Consider the following 21025-nt stretch of genomic DNA (forward strand, 5'->3'; position numbering starts at 1 on the left):
GCACTCACAACACTGAACACTCTGTTTGAACATTCTGTTTTGGAATCATAGTTAGTCATATACAACTAATACAGCTGTCTAAAGAGATCATAAGAAAGTGGAGGGGAAAAAAAGTCACCATTTGTATAGCTTGTGGTTGTAATAAAACAATCATTAGTTAAAGTAACAAAAGCATTAAATAAAGATGGCATTTACCAGTAATAATCCTCGTGCAAAAATGTACAAACAGCTTATAGTGCAATGGATACAAACAGTTGCACCCTGTGAGTTACTCAACATAAGTAGATAAATTGTACACAGAAACAAATAAAAATAAAATAAAATATAGATTATACCCTCCCATAGCATAAATATATTATTATACTTTATATCTCTCGCTCACTTTATACATATATACTGTATATCTAAAATAGCATTAGTCATCTTTTTCAGCACTTTGATGATAATTATGTGTGAAGAAAAAATAAGCAACATGAAGTACATACCATAAGCAGTGATTTTCTGTTTTTTTTTCTCATAATATACACTGCCAAAAGAAAAGCGGCCAACATTTTCACTATTACAGTGCTTAAATTATTACAATCGTATGTATCTGAGAGACCACTGTTTGTAACGGCTTTATATTACAAAAATGTAAACAAATTGAACATTTTAGTACTGTTTATATACATTATTACACATGCCCGGTTTCTTTCCTAATTTGGTTTTGTTAAGCACTTTTCGGCCAACAACAGTTGGGTCACCTTTCTTCTGCACCTTCCACAGATCTTTAGAACTATCAGTAGCTTCGTGGAGCAGTTTCATAGGCTGTATCCCCACACGGTTGGCATATGTCCGCCCTTTCTGAACAGACTGAGGTCTGGCATCATGTGTAATATTTCCAGGATGGTAACTGCATCGATTCCTTGGTTAAAAAAACAAAAAACAAAAAAAAAAAACAGGATAAAGAACTATAGATTTGCACAATAGATTTAAGAGAAGATTAAACGTGGGTCCTTCAAAATGTTAATGAAAAATTATTTTGTAGAATTTATGGTGAAAAATAAAATCTACAAACAAAAGATCATGGTTGAATAGAGAAATAATCAGTTTATGCAAAGAGGGAAGAAGCCCTGCAACCTGAACCAAAGCGAGCAATACGTTTTTTTATTATGCCAAGTTACCCACACTTTTTTATTTTAGTTTAACCCCTTAAGGACACATGACGTGTGTGACACGTCATGATTCCCTTTTATTCCAGAAGTTTGGTCCTTAAGGGGTTAAAATGACTCCTGGTGGAATAGGTTAATATACACCGAGCCCTCATGGCAGTTGTTCTGCGCTCCAATGATATAACCCCCTTCCCACCCCTTAGTGCCCCAGAGCATACTAGACAATGGAGCACTACACTCAACACCATAAGTCTAGCTTATACTGGACAAGCAATACTGGACAATAAGCAGCCACAAGGGACGAGCCCTGCAAATTCAACGCCACAAGTGCTCCGAAATACACTTTGCCCTCACATAGACGACTTCCCGATAACTAACCAGACTAACACTCCGAATCAGCTCTACACCTTTGGGTTACAATAGGTCTTATTGCTACAGAGTCACTTATGTTTGTACGACAATTGTGTTAGAGGAATATCGGTTACGTTCTTTTTATTTTTCTTTTAATTTCCATATGCATTGCTGCAGCACTGATGATTTTAAATGAAACAAGTGAGAAGGCTCCTATGCCTGCTGACACACAGCGCTGACAGGTATAGCTCACAACGACCCAGGTTGCCATCGTTACCAACACCACTTAACGTAACAGGCAGCTTAGAAGCGCAAAATCCTGTTCTACACCACCACTAGTGTAATGAACCAAAGCATCGTTATATGTAGCCCTAGAATTTACCACTATTAAGGTTGGCCAACTCGTTATAACTGCCCAGCCCACTATATCTAAATATATATGCAGTGCTTGTTTCAGCCAAGTCTCTATATTGACATGTTCATTGTTATGTCTCATGCATATGCTGTTGTGGCAAATCCAACTGTGTCTGTACCAGTGGAAACGGCACTGACCAAAGTATCCAATGATCTACTCACCTCAAAATCTCGTGGTCACTACTCTATCCTAATTCTCCTTGACCTGTCTGCGGCTTTTGACACTGTTGATCATCAACAGCTTCTTCTCATCCTTGCAATATCGGTCTACAAGATATTGCTCTCTCCTGGTGCTCCATCTACCTCTCCCAGCGCTCTTTCAGTGTTTCTTTCTCTGGTTCTGCTTCTTCTCCCCAACTCCTCTCTGTTGGTGTCCCTCAAGGTTCAGACCTTGGTCCCCTACTGTTCTCCATCTATACTGCCTCCCTTGGTAAACTCATTAGCTCCTTTGGCTTCCAATATCATTTCTATGCAGATGGCACGCAAATCTACCTGTCCTCTCCTGATCTCTCCCCGTCCCTCTTGACTAGTGTCTCTGACTGCCTCTCTGCTGTTTCTAACTGGATGGCTGCCCACTTCCTTAAACTAAACTTGACCAAAACACTAGGTGTTCTCTTTGACTCCGACCTCTCCTTCAAGCCTCATGTTCACTCTATCGCCAAATCCTGTCATTTCCATCTCAAAAACATTGCGCGCATCCGCCCCTACTTAACGCCAGATGCGACTAAGGTGTTGGTCCATTCCACTGTACTTTCTCGCCTTGACTACTGTAATCCGCTTCTCAGTGGTCTTACGTGCTCCCAACTTGCGCCGTTACAGTCCATAATGAATGCAGCGGCGAGGCTCATCTTCCTGTCCGCCCGCACCTCCCATGCCTCACCCTTCTGTCAGTCCCTACATTGGCTTCCTATAAAATATAGAGCTCAATTTAAAATTCTGGTTCTTGCTTTCAAATGTCTACATAATGCTGCTCCCACCTATCTATCCTCCCTTATACACAAGTATGTCCCGTCTAGGCCCTTACGATCTGCTGAAGACTTACGTCTATCTTCTGTCCGTACTCCCACCTCTGATGCTCGCCTTCAAGACTTCTCGAGGGCTGCACCGTTCCTGTGGAACTCGCTTCCCTCCTCCGTTAGATGCTCAACCAGTCTCCACTCCTTCAAAAAATCATTAAAAACCCACTTCTTCATAAAAGCGTATCAATTAAACTCTTAATAGCTCCCAACTGATTCCTCTTCTGCAACTGTCACTAGTCTAATACTATCCTTACCTTTTGTGTCATTTTACCCCATTCCCTCTAGCATGTAAGCTCATTGAGGAGGGCCCTCAACCCCTCTGTTCCTGTGTGTCCGGTTACAATTACATGTCTGTTCGTCCACCCATTGTAAAGCACTGCGGAATTTGACGGTGCTCTATAAATAATATAATAAATAATAATAATAATAATAATAATAATAATAATATATATATATATATATATATATATATATATATCAGTTTATGAATAACTTTATGAATAGTTCTTGTATATTCCCCCTTTTCCTTGTTTGATATTATTATTAGAATTGTTTTTGTTTGGTTATATTATTATATTTAAAACTTTCAATTAAAGACTTGAAATAAATAAGGTGTATTGAAAGGTGCACCTAGCCACCGTGGGTTGCTGATGTGGGAGATAACGTCCCATCACAATTGGAGTACATGTAACTGAGCAAAACAAAAACAGGTAAGCTAATAACATATATAGCAAAGATTGTGTGTACCCTTTAAAGTGGAAAAAACATACATCAATAGGTGAATAAAACGTGTAGGATAATTTCCCTATATGTATCTCCCACAATGTAGAAAATAAAGGACTCCTCCCAGTCCTCACAGAATATACAAACAATAGATATCTACAAAAGGGGAAAATAAAACAACTCAGAGTAGTATATCAAAACCAATAAACCATATATGTTTATTGGTTTTGATATACTACTCTATGAGTTGTTTTATTTTCCCCTTTTGTAGATATCTATTTTGTTTGTATAAGCTAATAACATAGAAATAATAAAACAAAAGATAATTTAACTAGAGTCCGTGTGAAACATGGAGGACTGCGTAAACGGTTCAACATCCTGTGATTGCACAGGGCTGTTTGGATTCCCTTCATCCGTCGCCTGGTGTTTTCCTGGGCGTGAATGGCACTACGTTATCAATGTCCCATTGTGGAGAAAAGTTGGAGACAGTCTCTGAGGTTGGTTGGTCGTGCAGGCCGATAGCCTGGTTGAAGCTGGGTGCTCCCATTATATCTTCCAATCTGTGTTCCATGCCCTCTCGGGTGACGCACAGTGTGCGTTGGGAGCCCCATCTATACCGAATCACAGCCGCTTGTAGGTGATGGGACACGGGACGAAGGGATGCTCTACATGTGAAAGTGGTTAATTTTCTAATATTTTGATACATTATATATATATATATATATATATATATATATATATATATATATATATAATTTATTTTTTTAAGTTTATCCAAAAATATGAAAATATTTTTTTGGTATGATTTTTTTTTATCTGAAAATCGATGTACTCTGTGGTCACACTTCTAGAAACAAAAGTGCGGAAGGTATTATTATATGAGTATCACAATTACTATACAGTGATATAAATAAATGTTATACAAACATTTAACTTAAGCATAATAAACTGTGGGGAAGTAAGTGTAAAATATTCAGATCATTAAACACTCTGAATAAACTGGATGTCGTTACTTTGCATGAATTATGTTTTTGGCATAAATTATATTTTGTGCCTCCACCACAGATTCTGTGAAAAAAAGGCAACTCCAGAGTGTTTAATTGTGAATTCAACTGCTATAAATGCAGCACGGAATTAAATTATTGTTAATAAACAAAACAATATATATGTGACAGCGGCATGCAAAGAACAAGATACATACTGACACTTGCTTTTCCTGTGAGCAATGATTTGTCCACCCTGAATTAAAAACAAGAAAAAAAAAGAAGTAAGAATTACAATAAAAATTATATATATCACAGCACAATATTAGGAGACGTATGGCATGGGGGCATCAGAAAGTAAACTAGAAAAACATGAAAAAATTCACGAAAATAGCTGGCGTTATTTTTATTAGTGGTGGAGATATACCAGCACAAAACAGAGTTACAGGCCACACACAACACCCAGAAAATACTTTAATTCTGGGATTTATGACAGGCAGAGTGGGTATAGAGAGAAGAATGATTTACAATGATCTACGCAGTTCACCTGCCCTTCCTTGTGCAGTTTTGTCCAATTGTAAACCAAAATATCAAAATTTGGACAGGTTAACTAAATTTTGTGGAGTGCACCTGTAGGGACAGGACTGCTGTCTTCCTGCCCCAAGACTTAAACAAATGTGGAACGTTCATTAACCTTTCTAAACACAGGCAGATTATAAGATTTAGCCATGAGTTTTATTAGATTAGGACAAACTGCATTTTTGGAAAGAGAATGCCTTTTTGCTGTACAAACGTCACCGTCATTATCTTAATAATGCAGTAGTTTGCATAATATTGGAACACTTTTTTTTACTTACATCCTATTTCTGGATTAAATATAAGTTTATTTCTGATTTCCAAAGTTACATTAAGACATATAACAGTTTCTTTGAAACTTTTCCCAATCTAAAAAAGCCACAGTTCTTGATTTGTTTGATTAAACCGGTTTTAATATTCCTCTGTTAATTGTGAGGTAGGGCCCAATAAATCGAAAATAAAAAAAATAAAAATTTGTAAAAAGATTTAACCATTTGAAATCTTCATTCTTCAGTTTTATAACAAGGGAACAAAACTGTTGCTGAAATAGTTTACAAGGGCAATCTCGCACTTTGAAGGTGCTGTCAAAGAGCTCGGATTAGTTGGTTTAGAAGCCAAACAATCAGAGGGAGTGTTTTCTCTTGTGAAATAGTGCCTGTAACATGTATGTAACCAATTAACAAATAGGATCATATCATCTATTTTACACTAATCTTATTAGAGCTTGTAGGTCTGTGATTTCTAAACATAACCTCTTACACAAAGCTTGTACTTCTTTACAGGCTTATTTAATTTTAAACATGTCATAAATTACTTAAGGAAAAATAAAAACACAAACCTTACCATAGCATCGCCAACACATGCCTGAGTATTTTTAATCTGCCGATTCTGATAATATTCCAGTTGTTTTTCTGCAAGTTCAACTCTTTGAAGCAAGTTCTCAATAAACTGTTGAAGCCTTCTTTTGCCGCGGAATTCTTTTTCGGCCGCTGCTTCCAGAAAATGGTTGATTGTAACAACTTCTCTACAACAAACAAATTTGAAAAATAAAAAATAAGAAAATGTATACAGAACCAAGTTATCTGTGGGGTGACTGCAGAACTAAATGTTCTTGCTAAAGAATCCCTTGACCGATAATAAATATAGTGCTGGAGGCCACCCAGTCCAGTCGACATAAGAGTTCGCGTATCACTTCTCCCAGTCAAAACATTCTTTGCAGAACTCTCCACTATCAGATTCCTAATGTATCTAGAGTGTTTGTTAAAAAGCACGTGTGTGACTGTATCTGTTATGTGTGAGTGTCACTGCATATGTATTCTGTGGTGGTGTATATGTATTTGTTATACTAAATGCCAGGGTGTTATGAACTTAGGCTATTGGCCCAACCGAGACAGTGTGGAGAGTGTGGAAGTGAAGGGGCTAATGACACCAGATCACTGGTTACCCGTTACTAGTCCCAGCAACCAATAAATTAACCCCTGCAATGCCTTCTACACCAACACCCTAGGGTGACCACATTTTCTAACTGCCATTCAGGGACACTTACTTTCACAAGTGCATTTCCTCAAATTTATACTTGAGACTGGCCAAAAGTGTAATATGTATGTGGGTGTGTGGTGGCTGAGTTTTCTGTGTGTGATTCCTGAGTGTAATATGTATGTGGGTGTGCGGCTGCTAAATGTGCTGTTTGTGATTCCTGAGTGTAATATGTATGTGGGTGTGCGGTTGCTGAGTGTGCTGTTTGTGATTCCTGAGTGTAATATGCATGTGGGTGTGTGGTGGCTGAACGCGTTGTGTGTGATTCCTGAGTAGCATGTATGTGGGTACGTTGGGGCCAAGTGTGCTGTGTGTAATTCCTAAGTGTAATCTGTATGTGGGTGTGTGGTGGCTGAGTGTGCAGTTTGTGAGAGCTGTGTGTGATTCCTGAGTGTAATATGTATGTGGGTGTGTGATGGCTGAGTGTGCTGTTTGTGATAGCTGTGTGTGATTCCTGAGTGTAATATGTATGTGCTGAGTGGCTGAGTGTGCTGTTTTTGATAGCTGTGTGTGATTCCTGAGTGTAATATGTATGTGGGTGTGTGGTGGCTGAGTGTGCTGTGTGTAATATGTATGTGGGTGTGTGGTGGCTGATGTGCGGTGTGTGATGGCTGAATGTGCTGAGTGTGTGTGATTATTAAGAGTAATATGTATGTGTGCGATGGATGTGTGGTCTGTGTGAGATATTGTTGAAGTGGCTTTGTTTTTATGTTGCAACTCCAGCCTCTCCATTTCATTTTGCATTTCTGAAAAAAATGTTTAAAATTTTTTTTTTGCGCTCCCCTCCTGCTTACCTTTCTTTTGCAGGGAGGCAGCTAGGATCCCTGGTGATCCAGCAGAAATTCTAAATCTTAGGTTGTCCAAGGATTTTTTGATGCTTGGTGGTCCAGTGGGGTATATAATTTATTTACGTATCCCTTCCATTCATAGCATCCCCCCCTACCCTTTCCATTCATATTGCTCCCCTTCTACCCCTTCCAATCATATTACTCCCCCCTACCATTTCCATTCATATTACTCCCCCACCCCTTCCATTCATATTACTAACCCTCCCCTACCCCTTTCATTCATATTACTAACCCTCCCCTACCCCTTCCATTCATATTACTAACCCTCCCCTACCCCTTCTATTCATATTACTACCCCTACCCCTTCCAATCATATTACTCTCCCCCACCCCTTCCATTCATATTATTAACCCCCTACCCCTTTCATTCATATTACTACCCCCCTACCCATTCCAATCATAATACTACCCCCCACCTATTCCAATCATATTACTATCCCCAACCCTAATCATATTACTACCTCCCCCCCCCCCTCCAATTATAAATCGCCACTCTAACCCCTCCATTCATACCAATTCTTTTTTTTCAGAGCCGGTGCAAAGACAGACACAATATTTTTCTCTGTATTCTGTTCCCTCAAGCCTGAGCTACGGAATGCAACTAATGTAAACATTGGCAGAGATAAGACATGATGTCTGCAGCAAAGGGGGGTTGAACGCAACAACCCAGAGACAAATTATATATATATATATATATATATATATATATATATATATATATATACACACACACACATACACTATCCACATATAACTAACTATAAGTATAATCAATCATATATAAATAGTACTAAATTAATAATATAGAATATTCATGGATATGATATCAATGAAGAAATGTCAAATTATTTACTAACGTTAGTGGAATATGTGGAATATTACTATATGCTATACACAGTTTCACACAAGAAAACCAGACACAGGATTACCAATGACAGATAACACTAAGTAATTAATTTTACAGAATCTTACAAAGTTTCATTGTATTAAGAGGGTGAAACTAAGGCTAAGACGTGTCAAAGTCTAATTTAATGGCACAAAAGTAGACGGTCTGTCTAGTAAAAAAAACAAAGAAAACGCTTTGAAGATTGACAGGTCATTGACAAATAGATATCATAAAGATAACCAAGATGACGTCAAACGCATTATGAAATACAGTTAACCCTTTATACAAAAAGGTAAATGGGCCCCCTGACAAGAATTTTCTGTGATGTAATTGCGCCATCTACTGACCAAAATCTAGATGATAGTCTGTAGGGATGACACACCCACCTTACTCTATTGGTCACTATCAACTAGTGATGTATAGAGAACACTTCTCCTTTAAAAATTAAGGACAAAGGAAAGAGGGACACTCACACTCTGAGGATGGACTCACACCTAACATCTAAGATCTGACATCTGGAGCCAAAGCTGGACACACCTAATTCTTTGTATCTTTTCCAATGAACACTTAATTTTGAAATTCTTTAAAATTCAGAACTCTGAAAACTTTTCTATTTTCACACAATTCTCTATACTCATACTTACATTCATAATTCCTGGGACGTATCTTCAAGCCTGATAGAAACTCTACAACAGAGCTGGTAATTATACTGGTTTTATTAAATTCATTTAAATGAATTGATTTTACTAAAAGGCAGAATATACTTGGATAAAAGCTGGTGATTCCAACATTAAGGAGTCATGATTCGTTAACATATAGAATTCGTAATTCCATTCCTGCAGGTGGACCTATGAACTCTATATCACTTTTGACTTTAAAATAGAATACCAGGCAATTATCCAGATATATTAGCTTACGTGATTCAGAAATAGTAAATCTTAATTAGGAAAGTTAAAATTCTGCAAACGTAAAATCTGGTTAGAATTATTCTTATTGGATGGACATAGGAATGGTCAAATGATCTAGTATGAGAATTTTTGTTTTTGTCATTACAATATAAAAGGATATATTGCCTATGAGAATTGCAGCCAGCAGGGAATGAGTTAATTCAGTGTGATTTGACGGTCAGACAAAGTTTTTATTGCTTTAGGCTGGGCTGCTGTGAGATGCCATGTTCTGTGTTAAAGAATGTTTAGCAAGCGGATTTCAAAGTGAAGTGTCCTGTCGTAAATCTTGTTGAAAACTGCATACATGTCGATTTAAATGTTGCTATTTAGTTGTCTATAATTCGTGTTAAATCACTGCCATATTGTATAATTATGCTTTACCTAAACATTCACTGATTATTGTCTTGCATGTTACATATTATTATTATTATTGTCACAATAAATTATTTTTAACAATTAGTTTGTGATTAATGTGGGAAATAAAAATCCTCTAATGAAACGTACTCCAGGATCTATGAGAATGAAAAATAGTGGGTAATTCTCAGCTTTAAATCATTAATCAGGGGTACTGTGCCAATATATCAATTTTTGAAATAATACAAATTAAATACATTTTTGATCATTTTTATGAACATATCATGTTTAATATTTATCACCCCATAAATATCCTTACATCCCACACACAGTAGAATTATAGTATCACAACCTTACTTTACTGATCAGACAAATATAATGAATCCTTTGGTAACGTGTTTACCTGAGCTTTCCTCAGGAGAATGAGCTCATAGAGAACAAAGACACAAGCTGATTAAGTAAACATTTAATCTGACAAAAAGGATTCACAGTGCTGTGTACAAAAATACAGAATGAATTACATACAGTAACACAGATAACACGTTGCAAAACAGTCCATAAAATAGAACAGGAGAAAACACAAGAAATCCTTACATATATATAATTCTTGTGGGAGATTCAGATGTTAAAGTTCTCCAAGTAGTTGTGAAAAAGAAAATCTCTCTAGATAATCTAACATTCTCATTATATAGCTCAAAACTAGTTGTGTCTAAGAGGCCAGATCCCTGGGTGGATCAGAGGGGTTTGGCCTGGCAGTTTATTTTCCTATTTTTATGTTGTCCTTTGAATAACCCAAAGTCAGAGCATACGCACCAATACCTTTTATGACACAATATGTCCAGCTCTGGTGATAGTTATCTAGTCGTTACTGTCTTGAACGCACCCTACTCCAAGAGTGTGCGTGACGTAGTTGTGGTGGTGAAAGGGTTAAAGTTCACTATTTGTCTGCACTAGACCGGAGATAATGACAAAATCCCCCTTTAACACCACCCACACTTAAACATAATAATATAACTATTACTATTTTAACGCTGCCAAAGGCAGAACTTAATAAATTAAAGTAACACTATAGTCACCTAAATTACTTTAGCTAAATAAAGCAGTTTTGGTGTATAGATCATTCCCCTGCAATTTCACTGCTCAATTCACGGTCATTTAGGAGTTAAATCACTTTGTTTCTGTTTATGCAGCCCTAGCCACACCTCCCCTGGCTATGATTGACAGAGCCTGCATGAAACAAAAAATGGTTTCACTTTCAAACAGATGCAATTTCCCTTAAATAATTGTATCTCAATCTCTAAATTGAACTTTAATCACATACAGGAGGCTCTTGCAGGGTCTAGCAAGCTATTAACATAGCAGGGGATAAGAACATCTTAATTAAACAGAACTTGCAATAAAGAAAGCCTAAATAGGGCTCTCTTTACAGGAAGTGTTTATGGAAGGCTGTGCAAGTCACATGCAGGGAGGTGTGACTAGGGTTCATAAACAAAGGGATTTAACTCCTAAATGGCAGAGGATTGAGCAGTGAGGCTGCAGGGGCATGTTCTATACACCAAAACTGCTTCATTAAGCTAAAGTTGTTCATGTGACTATAGTGTCCCTTTAATGTTTATTATAAGACAAAAATGGTCACAGTGCACATAAAAAAATATATGATAAACAAATTATTTACACCAACAACAGATAAAAACAAAAAAAGGATAAAATACATAAGTACTCACTTAGGTTTTCAAAGTACAACTTCTGTCCAGGGGGTCTCTGGCAAGGAAAGATGGTGACTCACTCAAAATTAGATCTTGGCCCCAAGCAAGTACAGTAGCACCCTTCAGGATCACAGGAGATATACCCTGTGGATTATCACGCCTCACCCAGGGGTGGAGCCAAGGCGTACCTATAGAGATACTAAGTGACCACCTCCTTTGTTCCATAAAACAACAAGCCAAATATAAACTTTTGGTTTTATCTCCTCTACTGTACTTGCCACAGAAATAATATTGTTATTGTTTTCCCATTCCATAGACATGTTGCACGCTTCGCCCACGATCCAATAGGACGGACATCACAATTCCTGCCATACGGTTTAAGTTGTGCAACTCCTGTTTAGGCTTAATTAAGAGATTGGGCTTGTCCCATTCCAAATATAATAAAAATAAGGCTTAATTATTGTAACGGACCGTTTCACTTACAAGAGGATAAAACCCAGTTTAGGCGATATCCCCCTTTCCAGATGCACAGGCAGCTACTGCAAACACCACTCTCCCGACTGGAACCACACGAACTCTGGAATCAGCTGAACAGGAAAAGCATACCATCCGCTTACACTCATGGCAGTCAGCATACAATCCAATTCCCCCAAAGAACGAGACGACACATCGCTTTGAGGGTTAAGCAGGAACTCTGGACTGGCTCATCCAGCCTGGCTTTTATTACACTTGTACACTTACAGGCCACACCCAGGGGGAGGCATAAAATAACCAATCACATACATGGTTCAGCCCACACATCCCCTCCCCTCAGATAACAGTAAACCCAATTATACAGTACACATTTTTAACCAAGTTCTGGATGTACCCCAAAAACAGGGGGTACACCTTTAAATCCAGCATCGCTGGATAGCCCTTATTCAGGGGGACAACATATCCAAGAATCAGTTCATTCGGATAAACGGTACGGGAGATATGGGGTTCCAAAGATTTGACCGACCGCATGGGTAAAGTATCCGAAAACAGTTCCATGCATTTTGGCCCTGCGGTCGGTCACAGACAAGGGAATGAAAACAGACGAATTGCCTGGGTTATGGAGCCTAAGGGGAATTCGAATGAATCCCCTTGTTTGTGGGGTTCTTTCTACCGAACGGCGGGCCATTCGGTAGTTTCTATACGAATTTCTGGAAGTATGGAGGTCTCAGCGGTGTTTGCCTAGTCGATTGTCCGATTTTAGTTCCAGACACTCGACGGCAAAACACCGCTGTTCGGGAGTTTAAGATGGCCGGCGCCACGTGTTCGTTTCCCGAATGGCGGCCACCCAGAGGACAAAGAATACATTACATTGATTGCCAATTACCCATTTGCAACATTGTTGCAAACGGTAATTGCAGGCACACTTATTCCTGGGTGGTCTGGTTGTTCGGTAGTTTCACTCAGTATAATGAATGGAGTGATTCTACTGAACAATCAGATGAATGCTGCATACATATAATCCAGGTTAACTGAACACATAAATACATACATGATATTAAAGGCAGTATTACTGTAATATGCTCCACAGTCTTAAAGGTACAGTATCCCAAAAGTCCCAATATGTCCACAGATGATTTTAAAAGGGCCAGCAGCAGCAATATAAACTATTACATGCCCAAATATAGTTTTTACAGTGCAATATGTCCAGGGGCCATAGTCGCAGGGCAGGAGGCTAGCAACCAGGCTTCTCCAGTTCACAGTGGCGAAGCTGGTTTCGCCACAATTATTAAACTGTGGGTAATTATTAATGTTTCTCTTGGATAAAATATTGGAACACAAGGATCTTCATGAAACTAATCCCATTACCATATCAAATGATTGAACTATCCTTTACAAGGTACATGCCAAATGGATGAAGATACATTCAGATTTTTTCCAAGTGTAGAACCTCACACCTTGCAGAACCTTGATTACTTCACATCCATATAGTAAAATCCTTTTCACATTCCTATGCCATTCATACTACCCCTTCTGTCATCTGACCTCTGTGGGGGTTCCAGCTTCAAAAGATGTAACCCCTGTTGACCTCAGCAATAGCATCTCTGTAATTTGTGCCATTTACTACACAAATTACATTAAAGGATAATATTTCATAGTGTAATAACAAATTATGCACCCTCGCCGTGATAGTTACATTTTATGGCTTAGGCCTGGTGTTAGATCAAAGCCTACAATAAATTGTATCCCAATGATTACAAAAACAGTTCATAACACATATCCCATGCCAACTCCTGCTTTGGTATGACAGAGTGTTACTGACCATCTACGTTTTACCAGTTCACCATCTAACAGCCAAGTCAATATCATCTGTCATTCCACAGTACACAGTGAGTAAATAACATAGAACAGGCAGCTCCCTACTGTATATAAGGATGGTGAAAGGCACAAAAGCACGTTTGATAGCTTCAATCCCACTGTAAAGGTTATGGGGTGCCTGGACCCAGGCATGAACCTGCTACTGCATCAGTCCCTTCTCCATGCCACGAGTGCCCTCTATGACCTACCACAGCAACCGGCTACTTATGGCTACTCAGCTAGCAGTCTGAGCATCTTCGATGTTACCAACCAACCATCAACAAGATATTGGATCAGTCTAGCACCCAAACACTAGACAAGACTTAGTGAAGGGATAAGACAATACTGGTTTAATCAAAAATAGGAAGTATATGTATACAGTGCAAGGTATTACAAAACGACATGAAAAACATGTAAAAGTAGAGCCAATACCTTGTGGGACACTGCAGTCACACAATGGGAAGCAGAGGGATCGGCACATACCCACCCCTAGTGCCAGTATGTCTGTGTGTGATTAGCTAAGCAAATGGATAAGGGGAAAAGGGGCAAGTCCCAATGTCCAGTTGGTGGTTTTTACAGTGTCCTTTGTGATTCACCTGTTACATACACAAAGTGTACTGAGATTTTCTGGTTAGACCGTTCAGGGCAAGAGGATAATTTCCAAAAGGTCCATTGTCACTGGGTAAGAGGCTAGCCTGTGAGAGACGTTCTGCAAGGTTTCTACTACAAACCAGGAAATGAGGCAAGTGGCATCTGATGGCCCTCCATTTAGATTAACCACTCATACAGCAGGAAAACAAGGAAAGATGCTTATAGGGTTTTTTTTTTACATTAGAAGATGCAGGAGATCAATGCATTTCTCAGAAGCCCCATTGCAACAGGGCTTAGGATACTGAGGAAGAGGATAACATCAGGAATCGCTGCAAATGTATATGTATTGTGTGTGGTGGTGCACAGGTATTTGCAATACTAAATGCCAGGGATACTGCTTGATAAATTGGGTCTCATTCTGGCATATATGGGGTGAGAGGAGAATGGAGTCATCACTTTACTGACTCCTACTTTTTTTTAATCACTCCGCCATGCTAAAGGACAAGGACTGAAAGGAGCACTATAACATAGGACAAAAAAACATGTATTCCTAATGCTATAGTATTCTAATTAGTTACATGATCGGCTCCCTTACTCACCTTTGTCTAGCTGTGCAGGCCCTGCCATGGTTCCACCACTATCCCAGCTGAGATTATCAATCTTAGTGATCTCGGCCAATCCAAGGCTTCCCATAGGAAAGCCTTGGGAGGTTAGTGTACATGCAAAGTATTTGCCTTGGGCGGCAGTTTCCAATGAGGTGGCAAAAAAACGTGGTGCGTGCTTAACAGTATGGGGCAAATGTAGATTAGCCTTAATTTAGTCATGCCTACAGCAGCACAAAAAAAAAAATACACCACTGTGCACATAACAAATCACTCCGCCAGGTGGCATCTCCTCATAGGGATACATTGATTCGATGCATCTCTATGGGTAACATTCAACAGCTTCGTGCAGAGCTGAACATTGGTCCTGCAATCTTTGAATGTCATACCCCACAAAGCCCCTCTAGTTGTCAGAGAGATGATCACTAGAGATGGAGTTAGGCTTTGGTGAAAACACTGAATTTACTTACAAAAGGCAGTGATTACACTGTTGAGCCTGCAGGGACAGGCTATATGCCCCAGAACCACTACATTTAGCTATAGTGGTCCTGGGCATGAATAATATGTTATGTTACTTTAGTTGGTGGCAATGAGGCTTTAAGTACTAAATGCTTGTCATTCAAGGTTGTATGTAAAATGCAGAAATTCACTTCCACAATATCTGAGAGGCACATGAGGAGATGGACAGATGTCCAAAGACTATTTGAGCACTAAATAAGCTGTAGTGGTTATAGTGCTTAGAACGTCCCTTTAAACAAGCGCACACTGTGCATTTCAAAGGCAGGGTAACTTTACTAAAAATATTATACAATATTTTTTTTTCTTTTTTACACATATACAAGATATATTTGTGAGTTAAATTTAAAGTTACATTAAAAGCCATTGCACACAAAAAAATGCACTCACTTCAATATTCAGTAATTCAACTTCATAATGATTTATAATACACAAAAAATAGTTTATCTCTATTGCTTCTTCCCATGAGCTAAACATTGCTCTTATAGCAATCAATACACCACTTAAAATGGTTTCAGAATAAAAATAGCATATATCATGCTCAGTGTTATATTTTAAGCACTTTAAAATGTGTTAGAAGAGTCACATAAGCAGTGATTCATTTCAGAATAATGTACCTGTCCGTATTAATACTAAGTGATAAATTAGATCTGCCTTTTCAGGAATAGAAATATGAAATGTCACTGTTTTTGTTACTTAGCTATTTATTTTTATATATTATATTGGAAATGTACAATTTGTCTTTAAATATATTTCACATTTTAAAGGAATTGTCAGGGGGATATTAAATACAAGTTGAAACGACATATTCACAATTTATAGACGTGGTTATATTCACAATGCTCTATTTCAGATGAAATGCAATTCAGTATTCCATTTGAAATCTAATGCACAACCAAGTGTTAAGCTGGAGAGTATCATAAAGCCCAAATTGCTTTTTTTGTTTAGTTTTCTTCTCATATAGCACATAGATCCACATAACTCAAACTTTGCATTGTTCAGAGTCTGGAATAAAATGTAAACTAAAGGAACACTCTGGATACCATAATTACTTCACTATGAATTAAGTGGTTAAGATGCCTGGAGTCCCCTGGCACCATCTTACCTTAAAGTGTTAATGGTTTATCACAGAAGTAGTGTCCTGAAGCACCTGTTAGCTGTCTCTATTTTGATGCTCAAGCTCATAGTGAAGCATTAGCTTGGGCAGTAAAGGAGCGACAGTGATAGACTAAGAGCTTAAACGGACACTCTCAGCCTATCACTGGGTGTCCATTAATAGTTAAAAAAAAAAAAAAATACATTATATATATATATATATATATATATATAAAATGCAGAACAAAATGCAAACTTATTTAAGGTACAGTAAGTGTTACATGATGATGCATAAATATTTTTTTTATGGCATCAACAGTTTATTTCCACATGCAAAAGGGTGGGAACTATACTAAATCCCAGGCACCAGGTTGCCGTGGCGACCAGGGATTTGTGAGCCCGCTCTCTGCCTCCGAGGTGGGCGGCAGGTTGCGTGTTCTATATGCTGATGGTGAAGGAGCTGTGATCTCCCTGCTCTGCTCCTTCGCACGCCTCTTAGTGATGCCGGAGCCGAAATATGACGTCGCTCTGGCCCTGACATTACTAAGCGGCAAGCGAGGGAGCAGAGCAGGGAGATCACTGCTCAATCACCGTCAGCATACAGAACAAGCAGCCAGCTGGCCGCCTCCACTCTCCCCCAGTCTCTCGCCTCTCTGACAAGTCAGTGTCTACATCGAATAGACTACAGAGACAGGCTATAGACAACAGAACCACTGCATTAAGCTATAGTGGTCCTGGTGACTATAGTGTCTCTTTAAGAATTGATTTTAAGTTGTGGAAAATAGAACTTTGTAAGTTAAAAAACTCCCAACTTTTTAAGCTGGCTCCTAGATTCAAAGCAAATTTGTCTGGGATTTCATACTTACTCCTCTTTTCTTTGAAGTTCTTGCTCAGATTCAGTTAACCGTTGTCTAAGAATTGCAATCAACTCCACAGCAACATCCACCTGTCGACTTAGGGCCCTTTCCCGGCGCTGAACTTCTTGTTTTTTTTGTGAAAGCTGTAAAAACGCAGCACGTACTTCAAGGAGCTCTGACGTTTTTTGGCAAAGTTCTTTATTAAGTTTGTCAATTTTCTTTTCTATGGTTTTATCTACAGCGTCTGCAATTTGGTTGAACATGACTTTCGCTTGAGGTTCTAAATGAAGTTTAGTCCTGGTCGAAGGGTATCCAGATACAGGATTGTGAATATTTGCAGAGTCATCGGAAAAAAGACTTTTAATAAGTGTCTGTTCAGATAGTGTTTCTATAGGACTACTGATTTTCTTGTTCTCATTCGTGAGATCACAAAAAGCAGAAATTGATGTGTTTTGCTTCAAGCCATTGTTACTAGAACCAATTTGTATTTCGATGAGCGGCTCAAGAGATGATTTTGGTTCTGACTCTTTCAAGGAACAGATAATACTGGATTTTCCCAAAAAATACCTTTCCTCATAGCTGTGCATATAATCAAGATGAGCCCTTAGGGATGAGAGGGTTCTAAAACGTATATTCTCTCCACATTGAGGGCATCGAAAAGGCTTATATACATTGCCATTCCTTGCGGAGTCCTGCCATGAGGACTTGTTTCCTTCACGGGTTTTCTGTTGCATCCCCTTTAATATCCTGCAAAATATTAAAACATATTTAGTAACATCCACTTGATATTGTACTGTAACCCACAATCTCTATATTGATCCAAAACGTCTCCCACAGTGGAGGTTTGTTAATAAGCAGATCCCTTTGGTTGTGGACTGTCTTGATTTTCTGTAAGGCATACTATGCAGTTCTGTTGAATTAAACCGTCTTGGAGTGTTCTAGAATGTTACAGATCACCGCTTAAAAAAAAAAAAAAAAAAAAAAAATCTGAGCACCAAAACAACCTTTTTTGTTTTTGTTTGTGAAGCGGTTTTAATATATAGGTCATATACATGCAGTCTCACTGCTCAATTCTCTACCATTTAGGAGCTAAATCACTTTTGTTTCTGTTCATGCAGCCCTACATGGAAATACTGTTTTTATTTCCAACCAGATTGTACAGCACAGTGTGTTTACTTTTATAGGATTGTATCTCCTGCTCAGTAATTTTAAAGGAACACAAACAAACACATATTCCTATAGTATTGAAAACACCATCTAGCCCCCCTGGTCCCTCTAAACATAGCAAAAGTGTACTTAGATTCCAGTCTGCTGGTGCTGGCCATGCTCCTGATCTGCCTGCTTGTGCATCATCCATCATCACATAGGAAAGCACTGGATTGGCTAAGCTTGTCATGGAGGCAGATCAGGGAGGGGCAGAGCCAGCACAAGCCAAACACAGGCCTGGTCAATCAGCATCTACTCATACAGACGCATTGAATCATGCAGAGGGTAGAGATACTGAATGGCCATGCTGCACAGTGTGCACCAGGAAGCACCTCTAGCAGCCAAATAAGGAATGGCCAGTGGAGGTATCCCTAGGCTGTAATGTAAATACTGCATTTTTTCTGCAAAAAGCCTGAAGGGAATGACTATACTCACCAGAACAAATACAATGAGCTGTAGTTGTTCTGGTGACTATAGTGTCCCTTTAACTTTAATCACACACAGAAGGCTCCTACAGGTTCTAGCATACTATTAACAGAGCAGGAGATATGAAGTTCTAAATTAAACAGACTGTGCAATAAAATAAGTTTAAACATTAGATCTCTCCTAACAGGAATTGTGTAAATCCAGTCAGGAAGGTGTGGCGAGGGCTGCATAAACAATGTTATTTAAATGATTACTATAGGGTCAGGAATACATGAGTGAAAAACATTTAGGCGGCCCCCTCCTCCCCCCCCTTAGCCCCGTCAGAATGGGTTAAAACTCACCTTATATTTAGCTCTCCACAGGTCCGCCGGTGCTGGCGCCACCGCCTTGATGACATCATCAAAATTGCAGATTGTTAGCCAAACCAATGCTCTCCCATAGGGGAACATTGGCAAGGGGGCAGGGCCAAATGCTGTTGGCCGATCAGTATCTCCTCATAGAGATGCATTGAATTAATGCATCTCTATGAGGAAAATTCAGCGTCTCCATGCAGAGCTTGGGGACGCAGAATGGTAGGTTATGCAGAGCATGGGGACGCTGAACAGCAGGACTGCTTACTGTGCAGCCCTGAGCCAGGAAGCCTCTCCAGTGGCCATCCTTTGTCTGTAAAGGCAGTGTTTACATGAAAATGCCTGAAGGGAGCTGTTATATTCAACAGAACAACTACATTAGGCTCTAGTTGTTCTGGTGACTATAGTGTCCCTTTAACTACTAAATGACAGAGAATTGAGCAGTGAGACTTCAGGGACATAATCTTTACACCAAAATCACTTACTTAAGCTAAACTTGTTTTGATGCTTATACTGTCTCTTTAAGGTTTGATTTAGTGGGGCAATTTTTCAAGGGGTGGGGGTGTAGAGGGATTCTCTGGCAACCAATGCCCAACCCATCATATTGCAATTTCATAATTAGCAAGTTCAAAAACCATGAAAATATTTGTATGCCATAAGCATACTAAAGTGGTCATGGTGCTTTCAGTTACCCTTTAGAACTACTTGGCAAACAGTTACCACACAAACACGTTATTTTACTAGTGGTCTGAAGAGAGTTAATATTTGTGTTGCAACTTGGCTATTTAGAGATTAAACATTATGTCTCCAGCTGGCTGAATGTAAGATTTATTTATTTTATTTTTTGCATTTTTAGGAATGTCAACAACATTCTGAATGAACTGAAAAATCTGTAAACAAGCAGTGATTTAGGAAGCTTAGACATCTACAACATGTAACTATATAAGTGTATGTAGTTCTGTCTGTCTCTGTCTCTCTATATACACAAACGCTACATCTTCCCCATCACTATATAATGTCCATGTATACAGACTAAACAGACAGATGTGACTTACCCCACACACTCACTCATTCAACCCCACACTACACATTAATGCAATAGGATGAAAATCAATGTATCAATGTACCCCATCACCAGGGTGTAACTATGTATATAAATCAGCATTCTCTGCGATCACTGTCCAGAGATGCTCAACAAATCCAAGCATGGCAACAGCAGCTTGTGATCAGCTGCTTCTATGGACGTAAATCACCCATCTTTCAAAGAAGAACTGTCATGGCTGTCTCTCTTGCTCTTGGCTGTATACACATATAGGGTTAAAAAGGTAAGAGACAGGTTTCTGTGCCAGCTGTGATCAAGCATCTTTGTTGCATGCATCAGATTTACGGTTATAGATTAATGCATTGACGTGTTTACCGTTACCCCCCCTCCCAGCATCCGTAATCACAGCAGGAACCATCAGCACACTTACCTGACTTGTTGCTGATGCTGCTAGAAAAAGCCCTTTTACGGCAGAGCCGTAAATCAGAGCTATCTGTCACACACTACGCGCACACA

At 38.9% G+C, this 21025-nt stretch overlaps 1 protein-coding gene across 1 annotated transcript; it reads right to left on the reverse strand.

The window, feature by feature from the left end:
- Positions 1-342: 342 nt before the first annotated feature.
- Positions 343-21013, reverse strand: ZNF365 (zinc finger protein 365). Its single transcript, XM_063433981.1, has 5 exons — positions 20940-21013; positions 17495-18232; positions 6061-6241; positions 4860-4897; positions 343-904 (listed from the first exon to the last, which is right to left on the reverse strand). Exons 2-5 carry the CDS (start codon positions 18217-18219, stop codon positions 652-654), a joined length of 1197 nt encoding a protein of 398 aa, XP_063290051.1. The 5' UTR covers positions 18220-18232; positions 20940-21013; the 3' UTR covers positions 343-651.
- Positions 21014-21025: the final 12 nt, after the last annotated feature.

Source organism: Pelobates fuscus, chromosome 10 (genome assembly GCF_036172605.1).
Source record: "Pelobates fuscus isolate aPelFus1 chromosome 10, aPelFus1.pri, whole genome shotgun sequence".
Lineage (NCBI taxonomy): Eukaryota > Metazoa > Chordata > Amphibia > Anura > Pelobatidae > Pelobates > Pelobates fuscus.